The sequence below is a fragment of the Macrosteles quadrilineatus genome, unplaced genomic scaffold (genome assembly GCF_028750875.1).
Source record: "Macrosteles quadrilineatus isolate MER2022 unplaced genomic scaffold, UCM_ALF_1.0 Scaffold_2__2_contigs__length_208266976, whole genome shotgun sequence".
In the NCBI taxonomy this organism is placed as follows: domain Eukaryota; kingdom Metazoa; phylum Arthropoda; class Insecta; order Hemiptera; family Cicadellidae; genus Macrosteles; species Macrosteles quadrilineatus.
In genome coordinates, this window is record NW_026542595.1 from 141,834,150 (window position 1) to 141,861,697 (window position 27,548).

A 27,548-nucleotide genomic window follows, 5' to 3' on the forward strand; every position below is an offset into this window, starting at 1 on the left:
GTAATTATCCTCAAATATGTTTCCCCGATATATTTGACAAGGTTTTTTAGAAAAAAGTAGTACTGTATTACCATTGTATAGCTCAAGACGTTACATAGTTGTTCCTCGATCTGCCACCAAGTATACCATGAAAGTTTTCAATCACAAGCCAGCCCCGAAGTGTTAGTTCGCACCAGTGAGGCAATCAATGACCTTCGTAGTTCCATTACATGACGTCAGCATGACTTCATTACTGTAATATCGCCACAACTTTGACTCGCGGTTATTACTATTACTTTCGCGAATTCTGTAACTTAGCGGTGTTTGTTGAAGGTTATAAAAAGGGTTTTAGGTTTTTCCCACAACAATAGGGTTACATTATATTATGTTTTTAACATAAGATTGTCAATTATTATTGAAAAATCAAGCTAAAATTAATAATTTAAGCCTATTAACTACTACAATTTTTTTCTAAAAAAAAGACTAAATTTGATCGAGATCCAAGAAAGTAAAAGTTTGTGTTTTACCGTTTTACTTGCGGAAAGAAACTAGATTTTTTATATAGTCATAGTTTATATAAGTACGTACAGTCATTTTAGAATAGGTTTCATGTTAAACTTTAACAATTGTTTGGTGTGAAGGCATCTAGGTATTTCCTATATTTTTTATCATTTAATGGGTGATACATTGATTGACCCCTAATGATTGGGCTTTAAATAAATTATCCTGACTGATCAACTAGCTGACCTTAGTCAGTAACAAAGCTACACAGCTACATCTCAAAACATTCTACACTCATATTTCGGTTAAAATACGCATCTGCATCCCATTTCAAATAATATATAATTGATTCAGAACCCTCTTTGCTAAAACCATACGATAAATATTTCTACTGAATGAAAAGGTGAAATAGAGAATATGTCTCATTAATGTTACGAACCGATGTTTCACTTAATTCTAGAATATAGCCTCGACATAGTATTTGATTTTATGCTGTTTTATATAACTCAAATAAAATATAAACAAAACTAGGAGCCATGACCTGTACTTTAAAGACCGAAGCATCTTCGACAGTGATAAGCAACCTTATCATCCTAGGTACACAGAGTAAAGCCCTAAGGTAAACATAGAGTATGAAGATAGCCGAACCCTCGCCGCGTCTTACATCATCTTACTCTGTGCCTCTTTCCCAACTTTCTACACCTGTCCGAATGTCCTCCCATTGTAGTTATGTAAACAAACACACACATACAAACATGCCGTTAACACTCATCTGACAAGGCCCAAATGGACGGTCTTAAAACACAGCTGTGGTTTATCTTGGGTGTGTAAAATAGAAATGTTGGGATGGTAAAGGCCACTTTTAATTAGACTACAAAAGCTGGATGATAAACATGTATACGTTGGGATTAGCATTAATCTTAGTGATATGATATCTTTCGTTTACCTGTATAATTGGTTTAGATTAGACTTATATGACGCCGATACCAGAGTGCGTAATTTAAAACAAAGATTGGTGAAGAATATTAGTGTTGAACGGATTTAGACAGGCTTGCCACTAAGATCAGCTGATTAACTAGTCAGGTCAAATTAATTATCAAAAGCCTATTTAACTATAACAATTTACTGACTTTCTTTAGGATTGAACCCACAACATTCTAACTAAAAGGCAGTAGGCACTAATATTAGAAAATAAATAACAAACCTACTACGAGAAAATGTCCTCATAGCCATGGGAAAAAGCCTTACTTTCGATTAAATGAATACACTAGGAGATATGTTATTATATTTTGTCCAGCTTGGTATGACAAAGCGTAACTTCTTATTCTTCGTTCATCTTCGGCTTACATTAAGCGCCATGGTATTTCGGCGAAGATTGGATAGCAGTACATTGGTTTTAAAACAATATTACCTTTTGGGCAAACAAAAATTAATAAAAAATTCGAGCTCATACACTAAAACATCCAATTTATACATACAAACCCTGTAGATGTTTCTAAGGCCACATAAGCAAGTATTGGGTCCCTGCTAATGCCTTCGTAGCTATGTCGTGTCAAGGGACATAATGGGATTTACTTGTCCCTTGCGCTTACATCACTGCTGAACACTACTGGTAGAATTAACCAATACACTCCCTTGCTAGCTTGTTGCATTTTATACATGTTATTTACACATGTGAACATAATCGATATTACCACTGGTTAAAGAGTAGAAACTATTTAATTTCTAACTATGTGATAGCACTACTAAAAACAGTTAAGGGTTAGGCTACTGCATTGCTCGTAATAAAATGGGTGATAATAATTACACCCTGTATTTTTCTTCTGAGTGTCCACCGAGATTAAAATAATGTTTGTAAAAGTTTTACAATCTAGAAAATTAACATTTAAGGTGCTTAAAACGACACATTACTTTCCAAACGTCTTTGTTACAGCTTAATTTGAAGATAAATGAATTATTGATACTTTCAATTAGTCGAAAAAGTTACTATCCAAACAATATTAGTAAAACCTCACCTAACTATTTGTTGTTTGTGTCACCTAACAATAATTTACTGGATATTCAACTCGGATATTCAATGGCCTTGCGATATAATAAATACTCAATATAGCTTATGCATGTATAAGTACAAACATGATACTTCGGGACGTTGGCAAGGTTGTCTGACACGCTGTTTGGTTGTGCATGGGTATTGCCAGTAAAACGTGATTGGTTCAATGTAGAAGACCTTGAGTTTGGCGTTAACATGTAAAACATTCCGTTACCGTTGTTTAGTCACAATTATTGCTGCCGAGTCTGGCGTCAGATTTTCTAATATCTGTGTATGATTTTACTTCATACCTAATTTAAAACTTATTTTTAATTAATTTCTGTTGCTTATCAAGTACGCATGAGAAATGGGAAACATTCGATCTTAAGAATTTCTTTTAAGGTCCTGGAACTATAGATGAAGCTCAAAAGTATACGTATCATCATATTGCATCTAAAATTTCCCTATAGGTAGCTATTTAGATTTGTGTTTAACATTCAAAGTTACTTTTGAGTGCGCTGATTTTGAACAAATAGTTTAGGTTACATTTTAAGCTTTAGGCTTTACTCTTTTGTTGTAAATTAGAGGGCTGAAATTGTTTAGAAATAGACATAGATAAATTTAGTAAAAATAGTTTTAAATAGGTAAAATTACATTATGAATAGTAACGTACTAAAACTCCTATTTCATTGCATTAACATTTTGGCAATACACCCTGGAGTGTCGGTAGTGTGGTCACCCCCCCCCCCCCCCCGTCAAGGTATGAAATGTCCCAATTGGGTATTGGGAGGAATCACCAATGTTCTACACTCACTATGTTCCTGTATTAGATCCTGTGGGCGTGCAGCAATCGCCTACGAGTGATCCGATCATCCCAATTTGCACGCCGCCTCCAGATAGAAAGCAAACGCACACGTTTTGAGTTGACCCGTTCAATTAGGGCCTTAAAAGGCGTCCGGGGCAATTAGCCTTGATAGGTGGGAAAATTAATGTTACCCTGGGAGGAAGTTGGCACTTTCCACCGGCGAATCGGTCACTTTCCCTCGCGCGGTCCCATAGCGCGCAACAGCAGAGTTGCCGCGCGGGAAAAACAAATCACCTTTTAATAATCTGCGCAAAGACAACGTGAAATTTTATCCTCCATCGAAATTAGCTGAGATGTCAAACAACAAAACGTTATCACCTTGATCTTGTCAAGGAAATGTAAAAAATAAAAACCGAGAAGTACCATAAAAGGTTTTGCATTTCTCCAGAGTAGTCCTGTTGAAATGCGAAGCGAGGAAAATCAGAGACGTTAGAAGCAGTAACCAATTTTAGTGAAGCAAGTACAATACAACAACGTGTACCAAATATTTCCCTTGTAGCTGCTAAAGCTATATTGACAGGCAAACTTGAGTTTACACATTGCACTGTGTTTTGAACTAATCCTCTAAAACATGACTTTTATCATTGACTATTGACTATATTAGTGTTATTTAGCCAATGCTTTATCTTCATACCCCTACAGACGCTTGAGTGCCAAGTTGAAAACAGCTGCTTGCTGGTTTGGCGACACAGAACTGGTTGTTGTGGTGTCAATTAAAAACCATCTCGACAGCTGTCTACAGCTGTTTGACAGCTATTTGAGATAAAAGATGTTTGCAGGCACGATTTCCCATTAAAAATTGCCACACTATACTGTTCTCAGAATAATATGGTCTAATTAATGCTGCATTCGCTATGTTTAATACCTTATTCCTAACAGTAGGAGTAGAAGGTTAATTTGTTATCATGTATGATCCTAAGCATACAATTTTCATCATCTCCAAAAAACTCAAAGATCCTCCAAGTTTTTTTCTAAGATCGTGTGGGCTTGACTCAAATAAAAAATCCAAATAGTTTTTTTTTAATAATCCTTAACAACCCCACGCCTTGGGTGATTTTTCTTCGCCATGATCTTAAGACACGATACAACCACAGAGTATTCTATAGTCTGTGATAGCAACAGAATTATCAGCTGTGATAAGATAACGTAGGCGGCCGGCATCGAATTAGTCTAGTTCAATTATGCTAATGTGATTACTGTGGGGGTATATTCAGATGAGGGTTTTAAATGGTATTCCTAAGAAATTTGGCCTTTTCAATGTAATTGTAACGGTATAAATAATGTAACATAAAATTATAACTATCACTGTCATCTGGAATAACAATAATTCATTTTTAATATACAGTAGTATAATTCAAGAAAAATGAAAAAAGAAAAATCAATAATCCCAAATTTGTTTACCTCGGCACACGTCCCAAGCGTTCTCAACAGCTGAATTCAAAACCTGTTCATTTAAATATACTGCATTGATTTGCAGTTTCTAATTCCCGAAAGTCCAAGACCACCGCGGAGGGTCTACAACTCAATTACCCGACTGACCTACGATCAATTACCTGATAATATCTCTATTAATGTTTGGTAATTAACGAGGTAAGCGTACTTGACCTTGAGTGCCGAGGTCAAGCGACGCGGGCAAACCTCGGTACCTGTGTACTACCTCTAGCAAGCAAACTGGTATTTGATCAACGTAAACTTGAAAATTAATAGGTGTTGTGCTTGGGCAAGATTTAAAAATATTAGTAAATTTTTTATTTTTACTTTCTTCCCATATACCATAGTATATGGAGAAAGTATTGTTTTTGTAAAAATTTTCGAGTTTGAGTTTTGAGTGGATATAACCGTTTTGGGCCATCCTGGGCCCAAAAAAGGGTTTTCGAAGTTATGTCCATGTATGTGTGTGGATTTGTACATAGCTACAGACTGTAGTACTAATTCATGGTATCTCCAGACGTTTTTTCCATTTTTTTTTTTCAATTTTAATTTCTAATGTTGATTTTCTAATAAAACTCAATAAAATAAAAGAAAAATCTAATTTTCTCAGAAATGGCCCTAACGATTTTGATAAAAATGTTGTATGTTGTAGCCCTTATAATTCTGAACAAAATTGTAAAACTTCCATTTCTATGCCCTGGGTGGTCAATTATTTTATTACAATACTGATTCTGAATTATATGTATATATGAGGGTGGCTGGTACAATGCTGGTACAGAGATCCTTTCAGGGGATTATCTTGGTGAAATGACCGAAGTTGGCCGAGTATGGACCCGGTTCATACATAGTAGAATTTGTATCTAGATGGCCAAAAACATAGGTATGCGTACCTTGTGTGGTCGAAAAATAAACAGAAATTGATTCCCGTTTGTAAAGTAAAAGGGCTTACATTAAACATGAAAACTTCTAAAAAGATTGGTTTTGACAGTTTGAAAGAGAGTGATGCTGCACAAAAAATGGACATTGGGGAAAATAGAATCAGACGAACAAAGGATAGGAATATAGTTACAATCTCACTGTGAAGTAAAACAGTTTAAAATTACGGGACCAAAGAGGAAACACAGTAGCAATTATGATATACTGTACTTCCATATGGGTTTGAAATTAAAAAAAAAAAACTCACCCAAGTATCTATTCCCGAATCTTCGCTGTCACTCACAATCAAATCCTCCAAATCCTCAAAATCCCCGATATCCACTTCAATCCAACCATTCCATCCACCAGGGCCCCAACGAAAATCAAACTCCGAATAAGAATCCCAATCATCTTCATTCATATTTAAAAAATGAACAAAACCTACACCACAGATAATTTGAATGAAATCATTAACTACTAACACCAGAGAGATCATCTTTGCAACTGAACACATGTTACACGCACATGTGTGGCGCTTCCCTCTCCACTGTCGCCATACCTGATGGTGGCATATGCTGTGTTTCTTGGTGGTAACGGCGGAAGCCAAAGAGTCTTTGGTTTTATTTCTTCAACGGCTCCACTGGCAAGAAACACTACCCGGCTCTTCACAATAACTGGAGACGGTTGGTCATGTTTAATAGAAAATACCCAGCCGAAACACGATCTGATACACATGGTGGATGAGGCTCAACTGGTGTGGGGCTTTTTTTAAATGTGTGAGTCTACATTGGGGCGCTCAGATCTGGAGGGAGAGGGACTTGAGAACCCCTTGTGACGTAGACTGGGAATGTTGGTCACTGGCGCGACTGACAAAAAAAGGCCCGTAAACCATGTGTAGAGGGGTGAATGTTGGTCCCTGGCACGGCTGTAGTAGGGTTTCTTTTGTCTGTGCTAAAAGGCCCGCAAACCATGTGTGGATGCCCGAGCGTCATTCTATTTGGAACCTCCTCTCCTCGCCATCATGTTGTCCCTAGTTGAGCTCTCAGAACCATTAATGATAACATGTTTCTAAATGCTGTAAAACAAGCTGCAATTCCACCTATGATTAAAGATTATGTATTCAACTACCACCATGTTAACTGTTGCTATGTTCACTACCACATTTGTTTTTTTCGACAGTGAAGATTTTTGTAAGGATTGTAAAAACTACGGTTCAAAAGTTAAATGAAACTTTTGCGATTTTACCTATTAAATTTCATGGTTACTCTCATCGCTTACCCATGATAAAGGTTGGTGACAAGCTAATGGGAGAAAGTATGTGTCAGATTGCTGATACCGTTTATTCCATCGATGTATAATACTGTAGAGTATTATACATCGATGGTTTATTCAAATTGATTTTAGCTTGTGTGTTCTGTACCTATTGTTTTATTATTATTTTTCCCCTCAAGAATTGAGTTCAACCGCTGTAAAGTTTTGATTTAGAAATGTTTGGTTTCAAAGCACACACAATTATTCATGGGAACAGTTTTTAAATTAGACTGAGTAGAGACGAAATACAGCTTGTTGAATACTATTGATGTTTAAAATCTGTTGATTGTTGAATTGATAATTATATGAAGCTGAGTAAGCTTGTTTTAGTTATAAATCTTTCCATAAAATGAAGATTTATTTTATGGAACACTAGCTGGCCCGACAGACGTCGTCCTGTCCTATTGTGGTTTTATGTCACATGCTCGTTCATTTTCAAGATGAGCTCGTTCGCATGGCTCAATCACGTCCTGGTTGAAGTTCGTTCGCTACGCTCACTCACCTTTCGGTTGGAGCTCGTTCGCTGCGCTCACTTGTCTTCAGGTTAGCTCGTTCGCTACGCTAACTCGCCTCCAGGTTGAAGTTCGTTCGCTACGCTCACTCACCTTTTGGTTGCAAATTAGCTGTTCTCATAAATTAAAAATAAATATAGTGCTGCACCCTGTTGGTAAACCTATTAACTTTTTAATGCTATTAAACATCACAGAATCAAATTGTTTAGTTGCACCAGCTGTTAAGATTCTTTAATTCCATTTAAATATGAGTACTCATAAGGTTAACATGGGAAACTCCAGAGCCACTGGGGCGGAGCCCTATTGACGGATCTGCACCAAACTTCAAACAAACCATCCTTGAATAATGCTTAATAATGCCTGAAAGTTTCATTACAATCTGTCGAGCGGTTTTGGAGTCCATAAAGGACAAACATACAAATATACAAACATACAAACATACATTGGATTTTATATATACTAGTGTACCTGTTGCTCGAATTCGAGCAATTGCGAAGCATTACAGGCGTTATTTTAAAACGAATAACGGTCATAATTTCCGATGACTTTATAAAAGTCGACTCAAAGATTATGGAAATACTCACGATGTACAAAACGGTTAGATATAATCAAAATTGTTTGTAAATATCTTATTTTTTGTCAAAAGCTGATCTTGTTTAGAGTTTTCTACAAACGTTTCCCACTCATAGCCGCATTAGGTTCTCTATAATAACTGTTATAAATGAAGAAGAAAAAACAGTATTTCTATTTCTTCTACTTGGTTGTGTCCTATGACTTTCTTATGTTTCCATTGTTTGCAAATCGGCTCTTAATGTTTGCTCAAGAAATGTAGCACAGTGTTAATTCAATTTTATTTTTAGTAGGCCTATATCAAATTGTCCAGGATTTCTCGCTGTTTTCCATTGTAATAATTACACCAACCCAAGTATCGTCTACAGATGCAATACGCCAAAGAATGTCGTCTACGTGCAATACGCCTACGTACAATCTCCAAGAAGTGGTAAAGAAAGGCAGAAACCAACCCATACAAAAGACATAAGTTAACTCCATAAGAAATAATTTTAAGAGTTACTGTGATATTAGGATTTTCCGCTGATTTGGCAATAGAACATGACACGATGCAGAAGAAAATCAATTTTAAAATCAGAAAAAAACCATTGCAAATACTGTACTTCATTTTGACAAATTCAATGAATCACAATTTAAATATTAACAGCTGTTGCATTAAAAAGTAGTGTAGAATTATGCATATGGTCGTAATGTAAACAAATCTGAAGAGGCAACTTTAAAGGCTTCTGGGGCAGAGCCCCAAGGGAATTTACCTCTTTCCTCTTTTGATGGCTCATCTACAGACCAAGACCTTTCTTTAGAGACCCCTACCAAGTTTCTACGCCCAGCCGTTCTCTCAAATTAGCTGTGACAAAGATCGCGTTTTCCTCCATAAGAATAACATGGGATGGGAATTTAAAGGCCACGGGGGCAGAGCCCCAAGGAAATTCACCATGTTTCTCTTTTGATGGCTCATCTACAGACCAATACCTTTCTTTAGACACCTCTACAGAGTTTCTACGCCCAGCCGTTCTCTCAAAATAGCTGTGACAAAGAAAAACAGTTTCAAATTAATATATAGATAGATACACATAAACATGAACATAAAGTCCAACTTATTTTAATCTCCTTAGTTTTGTACAATAATCAAATAAGGCACAATGAATACACTGTGGTTATCGAACGGTTGAAAAAATTGAATAAGTTTGACACTTTCCTATTCTTCATCATTTACAAATAGTTGTACCTACACAAAACGCTTTTAAAATAAGACCAACAAATCTGAGAAGACTTTACTTTCGTTTTCGTTCAAACCCCAGCAATAATTTTGTCACCCGTAGTCTGAACTGCGGAAATAATAACTCCAGGCTTACAAACAGAAAAGAATCCTCGCTGGAAACGAGCATAAAGTAATCAACAACTCTTAAATGTAGCAAACTAAACTGTAACCAATAATACCAGTCGTAAGTCAACCCGAGATTAAAGAAAGGACGAAATTTCAGTTTCACACTGCGTGAAGATGTCACATCAAAGTGACAACGGAGTGTGATCACCTGTTCCTGTTCGCGGGATATAACAGCTGTTTCCGGTGCCACATGCCACACTTCCGGCGGCTTTGTGTCGGCGCGACCTTTGCGCTTTGCACCACTACCACAGTAACAGCCACAGCCTCCCCTATGTGCTCTGTGGATTTCGTCTCCCGTCGGACATAGAGCAATGCATGCTTTTGCTGGGGACTTTGTGACAGCCCAAACCTTTTTGAGAAAATCAATACACTATCAGAGTTCAATGTGGAGATTACTGTATTTTACTGGGTTTTGGGGTAGATATGAGATTTGACCAGGTTCCTCGGAGCAAACTGGTTGCGTCCATGGTTCCTTGATACAAACGGGTTGTGTCCATGGTTCCTCGAAGCAAACTGGTTGCGTCCATGGTTCCTCGAAGACAAACTGGTTGCGTCCATGGTTCCTTGAAGCAAACTGGTTGCGTCCATGGTTCCTTGAAGCAAACTGGTTGCGTCCATGGTTCCTTGAAGCAAACTGGTTGCGTCCATAGTTCCTCGGAGCAAACTGGTTGCGTCCATGGTTCCTTGAAGCAAACTGGTTGCGTCCATGGTTCCTCGAAGACAAACTGGTTGCGTCCATGGTTCCTCGGAGCAAACTGGTTATGTCCATGCTTCCTCGAGGCAAACTGGATGCGTCCATAGTTCCTCGAAGCAAACTGATTGCGTCCATGGTTCCTCGAAGCAAACTGGATGCGTCCATAGTTCCTCGAAGCAAACTGGATGCGTCCATGGTTCCTCGAAGCAAACTGGATGCGTCCATAGTTCCTCGAAGCAAGCTGATTGCGTCCATGGTTCCTCGAAGCAAAGCAAACTGATTATCTTGAGGTTATCAAAGGAGCTAAAATTGTCACTTCAAACTGCTAAAATTTGTAGCCTACTTCAAACTGCTAAAATTTATAATACAGTACTTAAATTACTTTTTACAGCAACATAAAAAAAGTTATAACGGAAGCTATAAGGAATAGGCTTAAATTGGATTATTGAGATGATCTTTAACATACACCAATTTAACATAATGTTAATTTGATAATTTAACATAACACCAACAAACCTCTTTTTACATTAACTACACTATCTCATATCTTGAACATGACTATTGAAGTTTCCAATACCAGCCTACCTTCAGCAAAGCGACGGAATAGATTTTTTTAAATTCCTCCCGATCGACGGTGCCCAAAATAGAGCGTGAGGAGCCCTGCAGAAACGGCTTATTGTGTGCAAATATGAGGGAAAGGTGGCTTTGGGGACCGAACTTTCCCCGATGAAGGTCCCATGCTGACTTACCGGATAGAGAGGCTGAGTTATGGGCTTTCCAAAACAGCTTCGAGTTACTTGTCTGATATACTGCAGGGAATCGGACCGTGAAATGAGTTGCCAGAACGAGACTAGGTCTTCTGAGTGAAAAATTAGATTTTGAAATTTAATGGTATTCAAGCCAATGGCAGTTGAAACAATTATTCAATTTCAGAATGAACCGTGATCATTAGAATCGTCATAATTTGAGGGATCAATCAAAATAGCCATTTCCCTTCCAAGCAGAATTAATTGATTAAGTACTCCTGAATTTCAGAGGAAATTTGTTTGAATTTTCCAATACGTTTATTGTTTGAATTGAATCAAAATTCCTATTTTCCCAAAATGCTTTAAAAACCCGAAGTTACACATTTCTTGCTTTTGTGCTACAATGTGACAAATGACAGTGTAGTAATGGAGCCCAAATAATAAAACCGTTAACATGAAACGTACAATAAACTATTCACCACCCAACATTCTTGAAGCAATGATTCCCACAAGAAGGATTGACATTACTTCCACCTCCACAAATTCAAGCTGTGGTTTTTCGAAATACACTCATAGTTACGAAACAATCACATGACGAAAAGCTAGACAAGGAAACAACTAGGATTGGTTATTAGTCTTCAAGGACAAGCGTGACAGGAATAGTGTTTGACTTCCGAGCATACCTCAGGTAAAAGAGGAATCCCGTCGACGACACAGCGACTGTGCAATCACAACTACATCTGAAGCAAGATGCGAAAAAGCGGACAAATTCATTTATCTAATTGTGTAATGACTTCTTCTACAAATTTAACACCAATAAATGGAGTTTAATGTAACCAAAACAATTTCTAGATTCAAACTTCACATTTCGTCAAAGAGTTTACGACTTTCTTTCGATCCTCTTACAACAAGAGTGGCTGTGCAAGAGTCTAATAGGAGTTTCCCTTCTATTTCACAAAACATCCATCATGAGTTGTAAATTTCTCATAACTCGAAGCGACTCACGCACCGAAAATCTCTCCAAATTACAGGACATCCCCAATTAAATTGGCCAAAGACGGAGACGTGCCGAACAAGTGAAAGCTGTCGAGACTCAGGATCTTCTGCTGAGGACCTCCAAAACTGATCAGCGTTTACCTGCAGATTCGACGCAAGTATCTTTCGAGCGCAGATTTTTTTTGACAATTTGATAGGGTGCACTATAATATTATTTAACAATGCGTGTGAGAAATTTAAAGAAATAAAACTCGAAAATACGTATAAACATTGAATCTTCTATCTTGGACAAAATATATTGGTAGGGGTCTCGTAATATTGTAGAGATTTGGCGCCGTGCAAGCGCTTCATTCAAGTTATAAGATAAGGAATTAAAATTATCTATGATGGTACAACATATGGCAAATACTAATTGGATTCTCGCTACTCCATGAAAACGGAATTTTGAATTGAGTTCAAGTAGGAAATACTAACATTGAATGAATACGTTTTAGGCTGTTGTCGAATGGTTTATCAAGCGGCCAATGATGCTGACTGAATGTTAATTGTCAGTGTCACTGTACACGCACTGTCATATACATCGATGTATACAGTAACTACTATTCACCAGTGTCCGCGACGGTATCAGTTGCGGGTGGCCCGCTAGTCGCTATAATTACGTATCCGGCGGCGGCGCGGCGTGGCGAACCGTGTCGCAGACTACGGCGACCATGGCTTCTAAAACAGCGACGTGCTTGAAATAATGAGAGTTCAAATTGTGTTGAACACTTTAAAAGGTATTAAGTGTCAAGGAGAGTTGTCTGCATAGTTCGAAAAAATCTTTCGAAGAAGAACAAGGAGGATGTTGGGTTGGTTTGTTTACTTCGTTGATTTGTGTGTTGCACAAATCGTTCATCTGTGGTTAAATTCAATTTCATACTATGACTATGAACAAATATTTAATTATTACTATCATTATTGTGCTAGGGGTTATTTCTTATAAGTCTGACTAATACGATCTTTTGCCGGTGGAGTGTCTTTTACCATAGACAAAAAGCCTTTACATTCTTAAGTCAATGTTTACATTCACAAACGCTTAGAGGAGCAACCACTTAGCTATGAAAAATCAAGTATGAGAAGTTTCATAGAGTCAGAATGAGGGTTTCATCCTTCTAACAAAATAACATCCTTGTAAAAAGTATTATATGTACTTTCAGGCGTTTTTCCACGCGTTTTTGAAGAAAAATAACAGACGTAGAACATTTAAAATTTACCTAACCTAACCTAACCTAACCTAACCTAACCTAACATTTAAAATTTAAACAAAATTTACCATTGAAAGTAAACAATTTACGTAGATTTGCTGGTTATTTATACATAACGTACCCAAAACTAGTTTATTTTTTATTTAAATATAGAATTCACTACACACTTTCCTCCGTAGAAGCCCTGTTTGGAACCACCTCAGAATGGCCCTTGGATATGAAGTGATAGCTCGCTCACTGTAGAACATTCACCAGATGAGATCCGTGATCGCTGTGGCGTGACGTACACTGTAGCTGTGTTATCAGTGAAGGGCCGAGACCTTGAGATGAGATAAGACACGTCTTTGTCCTCACCTGCCACGCGTCCGTGCGTGACGAATACCTCCGACGTCCAGTGGGTACCAACATGACAAAGATATTTTATGACTGAAACAGTTTGTGTACGTTTTTGCCTTTCAAGGGGGTTTATTATACATCGAGCATCTTGGATTATAGAGTAAGTTTGTGGTTGGGATGCTCAATTTACAATCTGGGGCTGCCGGATCGATTCTAAAAAAAGTTATCTTTTTGGATGCTTCAAAATTTGACTCAGCGTTCCTTGATGATTTGGGACTTAATAAATGGTCTTCGATAAAGAAACAGTTGGGCTTCGTAACAAAGTAAGACAAGGACTATCTCACATCCACATCCACAATCAACTCAAATTCAAATTGTGCATTAAAATGATACACAATCATCACGATACAGTAGAATAGACTTAAGCATCCACGTCAAGGGTTTTACTAGCCCACCTTTACACCTGCATGCCACACGAATAGTACAACAGAAACTGTATGGATCATAAACATAACAAATTACGTCGCTGGCCCGAAAGTAAACATGTGTTATTAATATTTTAATGAAACTGTCAAAAACTTGTCCAAAACAGCAGTTACTGTTATTAGTCTAGACATTCGGGCCAGTGACGTAATTTGTTTATGTTTATGATCCATACCGTTTCTGTTCTAATATCCGTGGTATGCTATAGAATAGAAGGAAATTAGTAAAACAGCTGTTATATGCAAAGTGCATGATTACCTCATCGAAAAGTCACCGTATTGCGTCAGCGAATTATACCATTTATATCATTTCAAATTTCTCTAAATTCAAGCGTACATGTTCCGGAATTTTCAAGCTTCATCTCAAGGAATGTTTGATTGCACACCAAGCTTCTGACGCAAACAGCACATTGAAGTTGCTTCAAAGTGAATGCGATTGGCGGTTTCCCTGGCGTATCGCTGTCGGCAACTACAGTAGTGACGTAATAGATCAGCTGTACACCTGTCGAGAGAGGAGTGCTACTGTTGATAATGGCCTTTTATAGCCTCCAGTGAAACCGTCACACCTGGTAAAGTGAAGTGGTGGTCACGGGTTTAGGTGACAATGTGAAATAATCACACTTCACTCTAGATGGTCTGCAAAGAGGAGTAGGTAGTGAGTTTCTGTAAGTTTCTCAAAACACAGGAATATAGAGAGGAGCAGCCTCTTACAAATATTTCAAAACTACGACAAAATATTGAGATTGCTTTAACCATCAAAGTGTTATGGCAAGAGCTCAACCACTAAATAATTAAACAAGTCCAAGAAATTCATTAGTTATACCAGTTATACGGTAGACGTATTTGATTAGCGGCCTTTAAACAAATGAACTGCATTTTAAGGAATTTAGTACAAGAATCGTATTTTAAAGCATTTAAAATGTGTTGAAATGCCCTATTTTACATCGTTCCGATAACCGTTTACTTGAACAAGATGAGAAGAGGACTTTTGATAGAAATTTATCATAGATTAATTTGCATATAATTCCAGAGACCCAAAATTATATGGAATCACTGACGATGCAAATAAATGTCCTGTAAAAATACTATGTAGCACATTTTTCTCCCTTCGTTCTAGTCAAACGACTATGTATGCCATCAACGTCTGAGTAAATGTCATCCAGCGTCGCACCACGTTATACATATCTCGTCACACGCACAGAGAGAGTGCCGTGGTTGGCAAAACTGTGTCAGAGAACGTTCGCCTGAGAAACATAACCTCAAAACGCGCCGTCCACCTGTCATAAGAAACCGCCATGCTGCAAACTGTTTCCCGCCAACGTGCAAATCGCAGCGTCTGCTTAGCGCGCAAACCAATAAACTGGGAAGTTGCAATTGAAATTACCCTGACGCGGCTGACTTGCTAACAATCAATTGCTGACAGTAGTTATCTTTAACTGCGAACTTTCTCATTTGAATGCACTTTCTACAAGAAGGCACTTTGTAAGTACTTTCAGGATTACCTGTGTCAGGGTTTTAAGTACATACGTGACTGAATCCAATTTCAACGTCCAAACAGCTGTTAGTCGAAGTTATAGAGTAACAACAGGTGTTGTGGAATTTCCAACTGTAAGTACTCTAACTTGGTCGGTATCTATGTCAATGCCAACAATTAGCTAAACAGAGTTATAAGCAACGTAAACGTAATTAGAAGCGTTTAGAAGTTACAGCATTGTCACTATAATCCCTCAACTCTAACATTGCATTGTCACGTGACGTAACGGTCAAATTACAAGAATGTTTATGCAAAATATGTGTAGTAAGTCAAAAGGCTGTTTAGCAATAAGTTTTACATTTTTTGTCCAGTGAAATTATTTTAAATGTCGTAAAAGGGTAAGCAGATCAAAGTAGACCCTCTCAAATCTAATGGACATTTGATTACACTTCTCCATCAAGAATTGTCTCTACTTTAAGATGGGTTGGATTTTTTTAAATTTGCAATAAGTAGGCTATCATTGTATCATTGAGTTGCGGATGAATAATGATACTGATCAACGGAATCTGGCGAGCCATTACAAAACCAATTATGCACGTTTTCCTTTTAGTATGAAAGGCTAAAGGAATTGAGTTTTTACAGAAAAGAATGAGCGGGTATTTCGGTTTGTGTACAGCAGTTGGCTGTTGTTTTTGGACTCGATCTCGGCCAAAGCTGCCCCAGAATAACCTGGTCTACGTCGCCGCCCCCGACACATACATTGTAAACTCTCCGGTAAATGTCATTCTTATAAGTTCATTATTAAAAGGCAACTTGGGTAAAATTTAACCGTTAAGTTTTTCCATGTGTGAAAACAAGCGAACAGTTAGCTCTATAAATATATCGTACTACATTTAGTGGCTAAACATGCTATATATTAAACAATCGTTTAAAATTGAAGAAGAGGAACAAGCTGTCGCACTTAAAAAATAAGAAGTAAATTCAATATTAAAATCCCACTTTTTCTTCACGTATTAATAAAATACCAACATAGACTACTAATAATAGTTGTGTTCTATCCTTGCTTACACCTATCTGTTTCCATAAATTCAAAGGATTGACGTTGTTTTAAAGGAAGGGCAGTTACTGAAACTACATATTTATGTTTCCAACGACAAATTAAGCAACATACAGTATTAAAAATTCTTTATTCAACAATTAAATGGGGAAAAACTACATAATTATACTTATTATAGACTACCATATCACGATTCATAAATTGAACGGTACACGTCCAAAGCACATATCAGGAAAGTTTGGGAAATTAAGAAATAACATAGTTTGCAATTTTGAAGAAAGCTAGTTTGAAACCTAAACCATACTTCTAACTGGGACAAGAGGTAGTTTAAGATCGTTCCAGATTTCAACGAGGTCTTGCACAAAAGATTCCATCATCTGTTGAGAGTGATGCGGTGTTGGAACTAGTCGTAGCCTTTCCTCCCCTAACCTCACAGTGGGGTAGTTGATGGCTTGAACGTAGTGTCCTCTCTGCATTAGAAGATCTGACAAAGCCGTGCACCGAGCTGGGTCTCCAACCTTTATGGGGATGATGTGTGAAGAAGTATGATCAATTGGGAAACCACATTCAATCAGTCTGGTCTTCATGAAAGCCACGTTATCCTGATGTCTAAGACGCAGGCTGCGACCCTCTGGTCCACGAATGACGGATATCGCTGCCATTGCACCTGCCACTACGGTAGGAGGAAGTGATGTGGTAAAGATGAACCCAGCAGCGTAACTACGAACCATGTCGACAAGCCTGCTAGTGCTATCTATGTATCCTCCGACGTTTCCAACCGCTTTGCCCAAAGTTCCGGAAATTACGTCCATTTTCTCTAAAACACCATCTCTTTCACCAATACCTGCTCCTGTATGGCCGTAGAGCCCTACAGCATGAACTTCGTCCACGAATGTCAAGGCTCCAAACCCATGAGCTATCTGGCAGAGTTGTTCAACAGGACATACTGACCCACTCATAGAATGGACGGTTTCAAACGCGACAATCTTGGGAACGCTTTTGTCCACTGTGGAGAGAAGTTCAGCCAAATGCTTTGGATCATTATGGCGAAAAATGTGCTTTGGAACTCTACTATTTCGGATACCTTGGATCATAGAGGCGTGATTTCCTTCGTCTGAGAATACATGACACCCTGGTAAAGCTCTAGCTAAGGTGAACAACGTTGAATCGTTCGCTACAAAACACGATGTAAACAAAAGAGCAGATTCTTTTTGATGCCATTGTGCGAGATCTTGTTCAAGATTCTCTATCAACAATGAATTTCCAGAAATGTTCCTAGTTCCTCCGGCTCCTGAGCCGTAGTTATCAACGGCGTCTCTGACTGCTTGTTTCACAGTGGGATGGCAAGACATGCCCAAGTAGTCGTTGGAACACCAAACGGTCACTGGTTTCTCACCCCAGCTGTGCTCGAGTGCCAATGGAAATTGTTCAGCCAGTCGAGACACCTTCTTGAACACCCTGTAGGAGTGGTCTCGCTTCTTTCGTATTATCTGATCGTGAAAGAAATCTTCGTAGTTAAATTTACTACCGATGTCTTGTTTCATTGGAGACTTTTCAGGAGAATTCTTAATGTCACTTCGCTGCTTTCTTTCCTCACCAATGGCAGCTTCATCTGGATGTTCTATGTCATCTTCTTGAGTTTTCTGACGCACCTCCCTTATGTCATCAAGAGAAGGACATTTCGTTGCAAATGCCACGGAACTTTGTGTTGTAATGTTGCGACTATTACCAAACACCAAACGTGACATCACGGGACAGTGGCTCCAGAAGACCTTAAGTAAGTCACAATAATTGTGAACATAAGTAGACGGCAGACATTTCAAGAACGGACAAGGCATTTCTTATTTTATAATGTTGATAATGATGAAAACTTTATTATGGCACCTGAACAGTAGGTAAAACGCGTTTAACCTTATTTTGAATGTTTACAAGCACAACAATAACAACTCTGTAATGTTCCAAATAAAAACAATATAAACAGCTGATACAACGTTCACGACAAATTACAGATAAAACATACTACATGTATTCATTTAGTAACCACGGTCATTGAGCAAACAAATATACTATAAGAAATGCTATCATTTGCTAATTCCAACTGTCAAAACTTGGACTCTATCTTCAAATGTCAATTTTTATTATTCAACATGAGGTTTTTACAACAAGCATTAAGTACATCTGTTTTATTTAATCCCCAAAACAATGGCAATTCACCACTTCAATGGAATAGCCACGTGTAAGAAATTTCCATTGTCTATTCTCTATAAAATAGGTTTTATCTGTTAGATTGATCGATTGTAGCAGGGATTAAACCAAACCATTGTCATTCACAAGACTGCAAATTGCAATTCGCACATTTGATGAGTTTACGTCTTATCTTGGCATTATTAGTGATTGAAAGTTTTTTAAATCAAGTTGATCACGTGTTCTATACTAAATAATTTATGGTAAGTAAGTTTTCAAATACTCTATATCGAGGGGGTCGTAACACGAATCTTCACACAGTATTTATCGCCTCTACAATATTTACTTTACAGTTACAGTGACTATATAGCCAATAAGTGAGAACATTCATTTAGTATTTTCAACACGTGTACATCCACGACTATCTGACTTGTAAATTACTTATCATCGTTTACAGTCTTCCTCTTATCGATTTTGTATTGCGCTGTAACTTTTATTGCTTATCACTCCAACCTTATCGTCGGCGTGTCAAAGTGTTCACAAATTATCTTTCGATCACGTAGGCGGTTTTTGCATTTTGAATGTAGAAGAGAGGAGGTCAAACGAGAAAACGTTTTAATTAATTTTCCGTCGGTTGTACGCTCACTATTTAAATGATATTTAGGCTTTTATTCAGTATTAATACTTATCGTCTGGCAAAATCAGTTACTAGGTTTGAACTAAATACAACTTTACTAATAAACTCTTATAACTTTACCTAGACTTAAACAACGGAGTGTAACGTAATTTTAACTTTCAAAGCTCGGGTGACAAACAGTTAAGGATTCTAGGATCGGAAATAAGACATATAACTCTTCCCAAGCATATTATTATATAAATCAATTTTCCAACTTTTTACGTCTATCGTATGGGCTATGTGATAATCCATAAAGAAGTTCATATGCATAATTTGTTTTTATATGCAGACATGTAAGTAAAACCTAGCGTTCAGACTCAGAGTCTTAAATACTGAACCTCTTTCAGTACAAGTTTGCAAATAAACCTCTCTGATAGTACCGGAACTTGTAACTGGAAGAGATAATAGTTACAGGGTAAAAACCGCGACGGAACTCCACGTCTTGAACACAACACGGTCGGGTGTCTGGCGAATAGCGTTGAGAAACTGCATTGTTTCTGGAATTGGATGTTATCATTACAAGTAACTGTTATTCAGAGAAAGCCTGGGTACTTGAGTAAGTGACTGATGGATTTCACACCAAATCTGTGCGTAGAAGTTTTCGTTGAATTTGGACCCTGAACGTAATACTTCGTATCTCATAGTAAAGAACGAATACTGGACGTACGTTTTTAGTCCTGTTGATGGATATTGAGTTTAAATTAAATAAAAATATAACAAATTGTTAATTTACCAGGCAAAGTTAGGGAGGGCTTCGTGGATATTTCTTACGCTAAGCCTGACTGAAATACTTAAACAAAATAAAATGACAAGGAGGTAACTTAATCTAATACCAAGTGAGATGTTGAAAAACAAATTCTCATATAAAAATATTAAGCTTAACTAAAAAAAATGGGCTTGATAAATTATAGAAAAAACCTCAGTATCTATGAGAACTTTGAAAAATGTAATGATGCTTTATTCTTGTGACGTGTTCGGCATAGTTATTACCATCATCGAAACTGCACACAGATGAAACCAAAATTAACTAACGCAAAAATGTATTGTTGTAACCTGTTCTTGGATGTTATAAGAACTACACAATTTGCAGGTAGGAGACGTTAAATTATTCTTTAATCTCAGAATAGACACATAATGAAAGGACACGTTAAGAAAGGAAATCTCAGAACAGAAATCGTTGAAATTATTGTGTATTTGATTGCTTATGTTTATAGGTATTTAAAAAATAATTAATCTGTACATACTACATTGATAGAAAGAATACACTTACAAAATGAAACAAAAACAACGCCGATCAGCTTGGAGGATTCCCACAAAAACTACACTGGACACTAAACTTTACTAATATAAAGCTAGACCACTTTATGAGGGATTATTTCGGAAATTTTGCCAAATTTTTTTTGGATTTAGACATTCCGGCGTTCGCCCGTTCGCTCGCGACTACATCGCTCCGGCAGCGCGTTGCAAACTGAACTGACAAACACAAAACACAACAATCGCCTTCCCCCTCCCTATCTCTCTCAGCAACAATGACTCTCCCCCCTCACGTCATCAATCAGCTGATGCACGCTGATGTCAACAGCTGAAACGTGATGGGATTCCCACAATAATGTAAAGAGATGTTTAAATAGTGTTTTCAGCTTATGAGTACCGGTACCTTAAAACGGAAAAGTACTGTGATCCCGGGCTTAAGAGTCTTCATCTGTGGTAGCCATATTTGATTTTAGTCCCATAAGACCATTGTTACTTTGAAACATAATTTCTAAAAAAAGACCTGTTGTGCTAAAGAATGATTGAGGTGTTAAAATTAAGGTTTAATGGTCCTCTAGGGATTCAACATTTTAGGATTGCCATCTTTCCTCCACTTAATAAGTTAATGACCATTTTTTAAGCCAAATAATTTATTAAGAAAAGACAAAAAATATTTGAAATATAATTTTCTCATTCTCTAGTACTCTATGTTATAAACCTAATGACAAATTTTCAAAACTATATCTTTATAAATAACACCGGTATGCTACTTCAAATGATGGTATGTTGTTTCAAATTTAACATTGTTTTTATGGGACTAAAATCCAATATGGCTACCACTTATGAAGACTCAAGTAGTACAGTACATTGAAAAATACGACAGCTACAATGTAAAAATTGTATATTATGTAGATACCTACTGTATGACTTATACTTAAACCTAGTGCGTACATGTAGGGGAATTTCCTGTTAGATAACCATAGCTTTATCGATAGTTTTGACATTTACATCCAAGTTTACTTTAGATTGTTTTATTAACTTGATACCATAGTCAATGTCTTATCTTATTACTATCTAACGTCAATCTGTCATTAAATAGAATCAATTAATAGCCAAATGACTAAACCAAACAGTGTTGTTTTATTTTAATTTAAATTTATTATTTATTCAATGTTATAATCTTTTATAAAACTATATTACTTTTCAAACCATTTACAGAACAATTAAATTTAACATACAGATAATTTTATCTCCTGTTAAGTTAGTTCGGAATAGCGGGGTCCAGATAAGTGGGACTCCGTACTCTGTTTTACCCTAACAAGAGCAAATAAATTATGCCCGAACAATGTTAAAGTAAGACATTGTAATGGAGCCAGTTGGTAGAAGGTCGTGTAGTGTTAGTTTATTCACGAGGATCGTGGTCCATGAATATCCCAGAGCTCATTACAACGGTCCCTGCACCTGGGTAAAGGGTCTGCCTCAATTCAGCAGACTGATTGTGCTTCCAATCGAATTGTAACCTGCTAAAATCGAAGAGAATATTCATTGGGTTATTTGGTGGATTCAATTTTACTCTTTGATAAGATTGTCGTTTGACTTTTTTAGTGGAGTTCTGTCTTACTTCCTGCTGCAAACTGTTGAGGGCTTACTTATATTTTGCACGTTAGGCTATAGACCCATATAAAAGTGTGAAGCACGTAGAATTAATTCTGAAATTTAATAAAATAGATAGCGGTAAAACATTAACTATACACATTTTCTGTTTCATTGTTCCATAGATAAATAAGTTATAATGACTTTAGAGAGAGTGTTCTTCAAAGGGGAAGTTTTCAATGCCTGTGATTAATATTTTTTTTCTAGACAAGTAAATCCGTACCTAATGTTTATCCTGAATCACATAGAACCATACACACACACACATGATGGAAATCTGAAAATTTGGTCGTTGTTGGGATTTGAACCCAAGCTTATTTATTAGGTGTCCTCCTGATTGCGAACAGTCCTGATTGCGAACAGTCCAGACTGCGAACATGTTTGGGTCTACGAGGTGGAGGGGGTCGTCCGTGGGGTGGGGAGGATTCCTGATTGCGAACACATTTTGAGTGGTCGGGGTTTTCAACCCTTTCATAGAAACCCTTAACAGAATGATTTAGCTTAAATCACAACTTAAGACTGGTAATATACATAATGGAAAGGATGAATGTTCTTGAAGACACATATCTTTATGAGACGTAGTATAATTATAGGTAAAGCCCCTCATTAACAGACAGATTCTTCCAGACTCACAAATTCGTTCTGATAATAGGTATTTACTGGCTGTTTATTTAAAATTAACTATAATATGTTTGACTTGAACAAGCAACTACTAAACAATCTCAGAGTAAAAGAAATAAAACAATCATTTCATATGAACTAGGGTACCTGTTGCTCGAAATCGAGCAACTGTCAAGTGCCGGAATTATAGGTACAGAAGTTATTTTAAAACTACAGTAATAACAGTAATAATTTTCGATGAGTTTAAAAGACCCGACTAAATACTTATGTGACTAATTGTAATACTCACGCTATTAAATAGCTCTTTGAAATAATAAACGCTTCTTGTATTTTAGCAATTTTTTGGACCCGGCCTTAATTTTTAGTGTTTTCTACAAATGTTTCCCGACTTAAAGCTTTTAACCAGTAAACATTTCTTGCATGTATTTATTTGATCGGACTTTAGGTAGGTTTACTTTATCACTGTGACAACATCTGTTGTATATTCTTCATGTTTTTAAGTTGCTTAGCATAACTGACAAAAATGATTCATCTCCCCAAGTGAGTGTGTACCTGGATTCCTTACTTCGAGACCAGGCCTCTCCTCTACTCTTCTTATTCGTATAAGATTTCCTATTAATTGTCTCCTCCTCCTATTTTCAACATTTCTCCTTTAAACTCAAGAAATTGTCTGTTCTTCCAACAAAACTGATTGACTGTTTAGATTTGTCTATTACCTCATAAATATTACAAACATCAATATTTACTCCCAAAAAGCTGGTGAGTTTCTTTTTATATACAGTTGTTTTTGTTTTAAAATTTGTTTTCAATGTAATTCTTATGGGGAAGATGCGACCTTTGATAGCGTCTCGTGCCCTTAAGGGTAAGAGTTTTTTAGTTATAAAACCTTTATGCAATACAGTACTACAAATTGAGACAAATTATTTGACACCTCAAACGTTAAAATCGGTCCAGAAATAACGGAGAAGTTTTGTTCACAAAAATAGCCTCACATATTAAGATAAGAGAAACTGACTATAGTTTAACATAATTAGCCGAAATATCATGCATTTGCCAATATCACATTCCAAACTCAATAATTACCTAAAAAAACATCGTCAACGAGCAATTTAAATAGCAACTAAAATAAATACCATACTTACATACATCTTACATCCGAAATAACATGTATATGCATTACACATTACGACATCAATCATTCAATCACATTCCCAACTCAACAAGCAATTAAAACTCACGTTCAACAACAGCTACTAAACCATCTTTACAGATTCCAAAATATATGTTCGCAGTCTGGACGACTCATGTTCAGGTAGTCCACAGCATTTTTGAGGTGTTCGCAGTCTGGACGATTTTACCCTTGTTCGCAATCTGGACTGTTCGCAATCAGGACACAACCATTTATTATATAGGGAAGAAGCTCTGGGAAGAAGTCACGCGAACTAACCAATACACCAGCAGCGCCCCAAACACAATTACTTTTCCAAACTTTAATACTTTTTCATTGAAATGGCGACCATACAAAGTTAGGTATTTTAAGCCAAGTATGGATGGAGATGGGTGTAAGATGAGAGGTGCGAAATATAAATTTTAAATAGTTTTACAACTATACAAAATTAAAAATCGATTGTTATAAAAAATTAAAAACAATCGAAAATTGGTCGCTTATAAATTTTACACGTATGGAATATTAATGTATTGATGTTAGTTTTTACTAAGAGTTTCATAAATGGTATCATTAAATTGCATCAAATCGTTAACTTTAACAGAAATTACAACGAAATTGAATATATTTTAAAAGTAAACTAATGCAATCAACTGTTGGTAAAACTAATGTAACTCATCCTATTCAAATCGATTGGCAGTTGGTAAGAAGCGTAACATGAATCTGCTTATAATTAAATTTGTTACATCATTGTTCTGATTTGAATAAAAGACCTTGCAGAATCATTTCCTTTGTTGCATGACCAAAATCGCACAATGAGTTTAATTCTGACTGTCCTACATTACAGTGTATATTCGCTGCAAAGCTTGAAAATAGTATTGGAAGGTTAAATGATGTCAACACAAATATGTGAGCAATGGAGATGTACTCTTGATAGGTAATGGTATTACACTGAATAAATTAATTATTCATTCTTATTTTGAGTTGTGTCAAGTCCCCCCCCCCCCAGAACTATCTCTATCCTAACTAACTTTCCCTTGCCTAGTTTATCTAAAAAAGGTTGAATGAAATGGTGGTTCAGTTCCGAAGGATGGAAAAAAATTCGCAAAATAGTCCCTTAGTCAATAAAATCACAAGTCACATTTCATTTATTCTTCACATTCATATTTGCAAAACATATACCTTGGATACATGGTGATCTCACATAGTATGACAAGAGAAAATATGTATACCGAAATAATAAGATTCGTGATTCAGAGCCAAAACCACAACCTCGCTAACTTCCTGACCATCGATTGCCGATGTTCCACTTCAGTGGTGATTTCATATGTTTCGCTAAGTAATATCACGGACCGATGGTTCGGAAACCACCTTAACCTCTAGATCTCTAAATTTGGTTACACAAATATTATTAGGTGTGGAAGAGGTGTATAATTAAAACGAATGCTGTAGCCTATATTGACTTCCCAATGTACTGTAGGTGCTGAAATCGCAGTAGATCTATCTATTTTGCGCAATGTTTGATTTAGAGTCTGACTAACTAATAAGTCGTACTTTGTAAAAAGTATGTTTAGGAATAATTGATGTCCGGAAAACTTACACTTAAACAGTACTTTTAACACTGTATAAATGTATAGAGTAGTTACGGTATAGTGTACACTAAGCAATTTTACAACAGGAATCCTTAATTTGTCAACAGATTTTATGCATTTTATTGACATTGGAGTTACAATGTACAATTATATTTTACATTGAAAGCATATCCCGATAAACAAATTTTGAACACAGATCAATTACTCGCTATCCACAATAAAAAATATATAACTTGTGTCTGACTTGATTAATCTAATTTTTTTTTGTGGGATACTTGGCTATAATGTAGATAAATAATATAATCTAATTACAAGTACTTACTGTCTTTGCTGACACTGACACACAAATCACTCACCTGTAAACAATAGTTTTTATAAACCACACATATAAAACAAGTGAAACAAAAACACTCAAATAACAATGAAAGACGAGTGCAGCGAAGCGGGGACAGGCGAGCGAAACGCTACTATCACGGGCGTGAATTTGAAGTTGGAAAAGTAACTTGTTGAGTTGCCAAACCTACTGGGACATACGCCAAGTTCTATGTGTAGGTGTGGAGTATAAACGTGTTTAGAGTACATTATACACTTACTACTCCAATAGGGTGAGGTTCATAATGTCCAAATTTCACAAACTCCAACGTCTAAAATATTAAATAAACAGTGCGTTTCATAACCTCCAAATTTCATAAACTCCAAAACTATAACTTCCAAATAATCACCGATTCACAATGTCCAAATTTCACAAACTCCAACGTTTAAATATCAAATAAACAGAGCGGTTCATAACCTCCAATTTTCATAAGCTCCAACGGTACAGTCTCTGCCAGAAGTCGCTGCAGAGGTTGCCGTGGTTCGTTATGTAGGCGCTACACGTTCTACTGTTGTAGCGGTGTAACACGAAGTATCATTGTTGCTCCGTAATTGCTTTCTTAAGAGTATAAGTATATATTCTTAAGAGTTCCCATAGTCCGATCATGCTGGTTCGTGAACTCGTTCGAATAAACGTAGGTTTACACGTTTGTACCAAATTTCATCAAAATCGAATGATTTTTGCTCGAGTTATCGCGCTAACGGACACACATATAAATATATATATAACTGATGGTGTTTTTGGTCTCTAGGGACCTCAAAACGAAAAAGTAAATCGGTCCCGGGACCAGGTCTTACCATGAATACTACTGTAATAGCTTATTCCCTATAGGGGAAATTCGCTAAAATGTAAATTTGATTGGCACATTGTGTGCTAACACATATGTGAGCCACACATCTGAGTGTTCTTCAATCATTAAAATGTACGTATAATCAGTAGTTGAGCGCTGGCGAACGGTGTCTGCTATCTGACTGTGGCAACCACTAGAGAGACTTCTGGCCCAGACTGTACCATTGGAGGTTATGAAATTTGGACATTATGAACCGCCCTGTTTATTTAATATTTAAACGTTGGAGTTTGTGAAACTTGGACATTGTGAAACAGTGATTATTTGAATGTTATAGATTTGGAGCTTATGAAATTTGGAGGTTATGAACCGCTCTGTTTATTTAATATTTTAAGCGTTGGAGTTTGTGAAATTTGGAGTTTATGAAACGCTCCCCTCCAATAATATGCCTCGGAGTAGAGTAATTGCGCCGCGTTGACCACGGGCATATGCTCACTAAGTGTGGCATTGGAATATTAATTGTTTGTTTTGTGCGTTTGTTTTTAATTCCAATTTCATTGAATCTTTTTCTACTTTCTCACCTTATAAAGTGGGGTTCACTTTATCCCTATATAGAGAAAGTATTTTACCGTCAAAATTTACGTGTTGGATTTTTGGGTAGGAATATCCCAAAACATTATTTAGGCCTACTTATGTTTGTCCTCAGTATTTTTACTCATA

General features: G+C 36.8%; 2 protein-coding genes across 3 annotated transcripts in view; both read right to left on the reverse strand.

Moving 5' to 3' along the window:
• Positions 1 to 27,548, reverse strand: part of LOC128988076 (uncharacterized) — a 153,784-nt gene that overhangs the window by 80,992 nt on the left and 45,244 nt on the right. The gene's annotated exons all lie outside the window — the stretch shown is intronic.
• Positions 16,665 to 18,383, reverse strand: LOC128988077 (5-aminolevulinate synthase, non-specific, mitochondrial-like). Its single transcript, XM_054409274.1, has one exon. It carries the CDS (start codon positions 18,362 to 18,364, stop codon positions 16,820 to 16,822), a length of 1,545 nt encoding a protein of 514 aa, XP_054265249.1. The 5' UTR covers positions 18,365 to 18,383; the 3' UTR covers positions 16,665 to 16,819.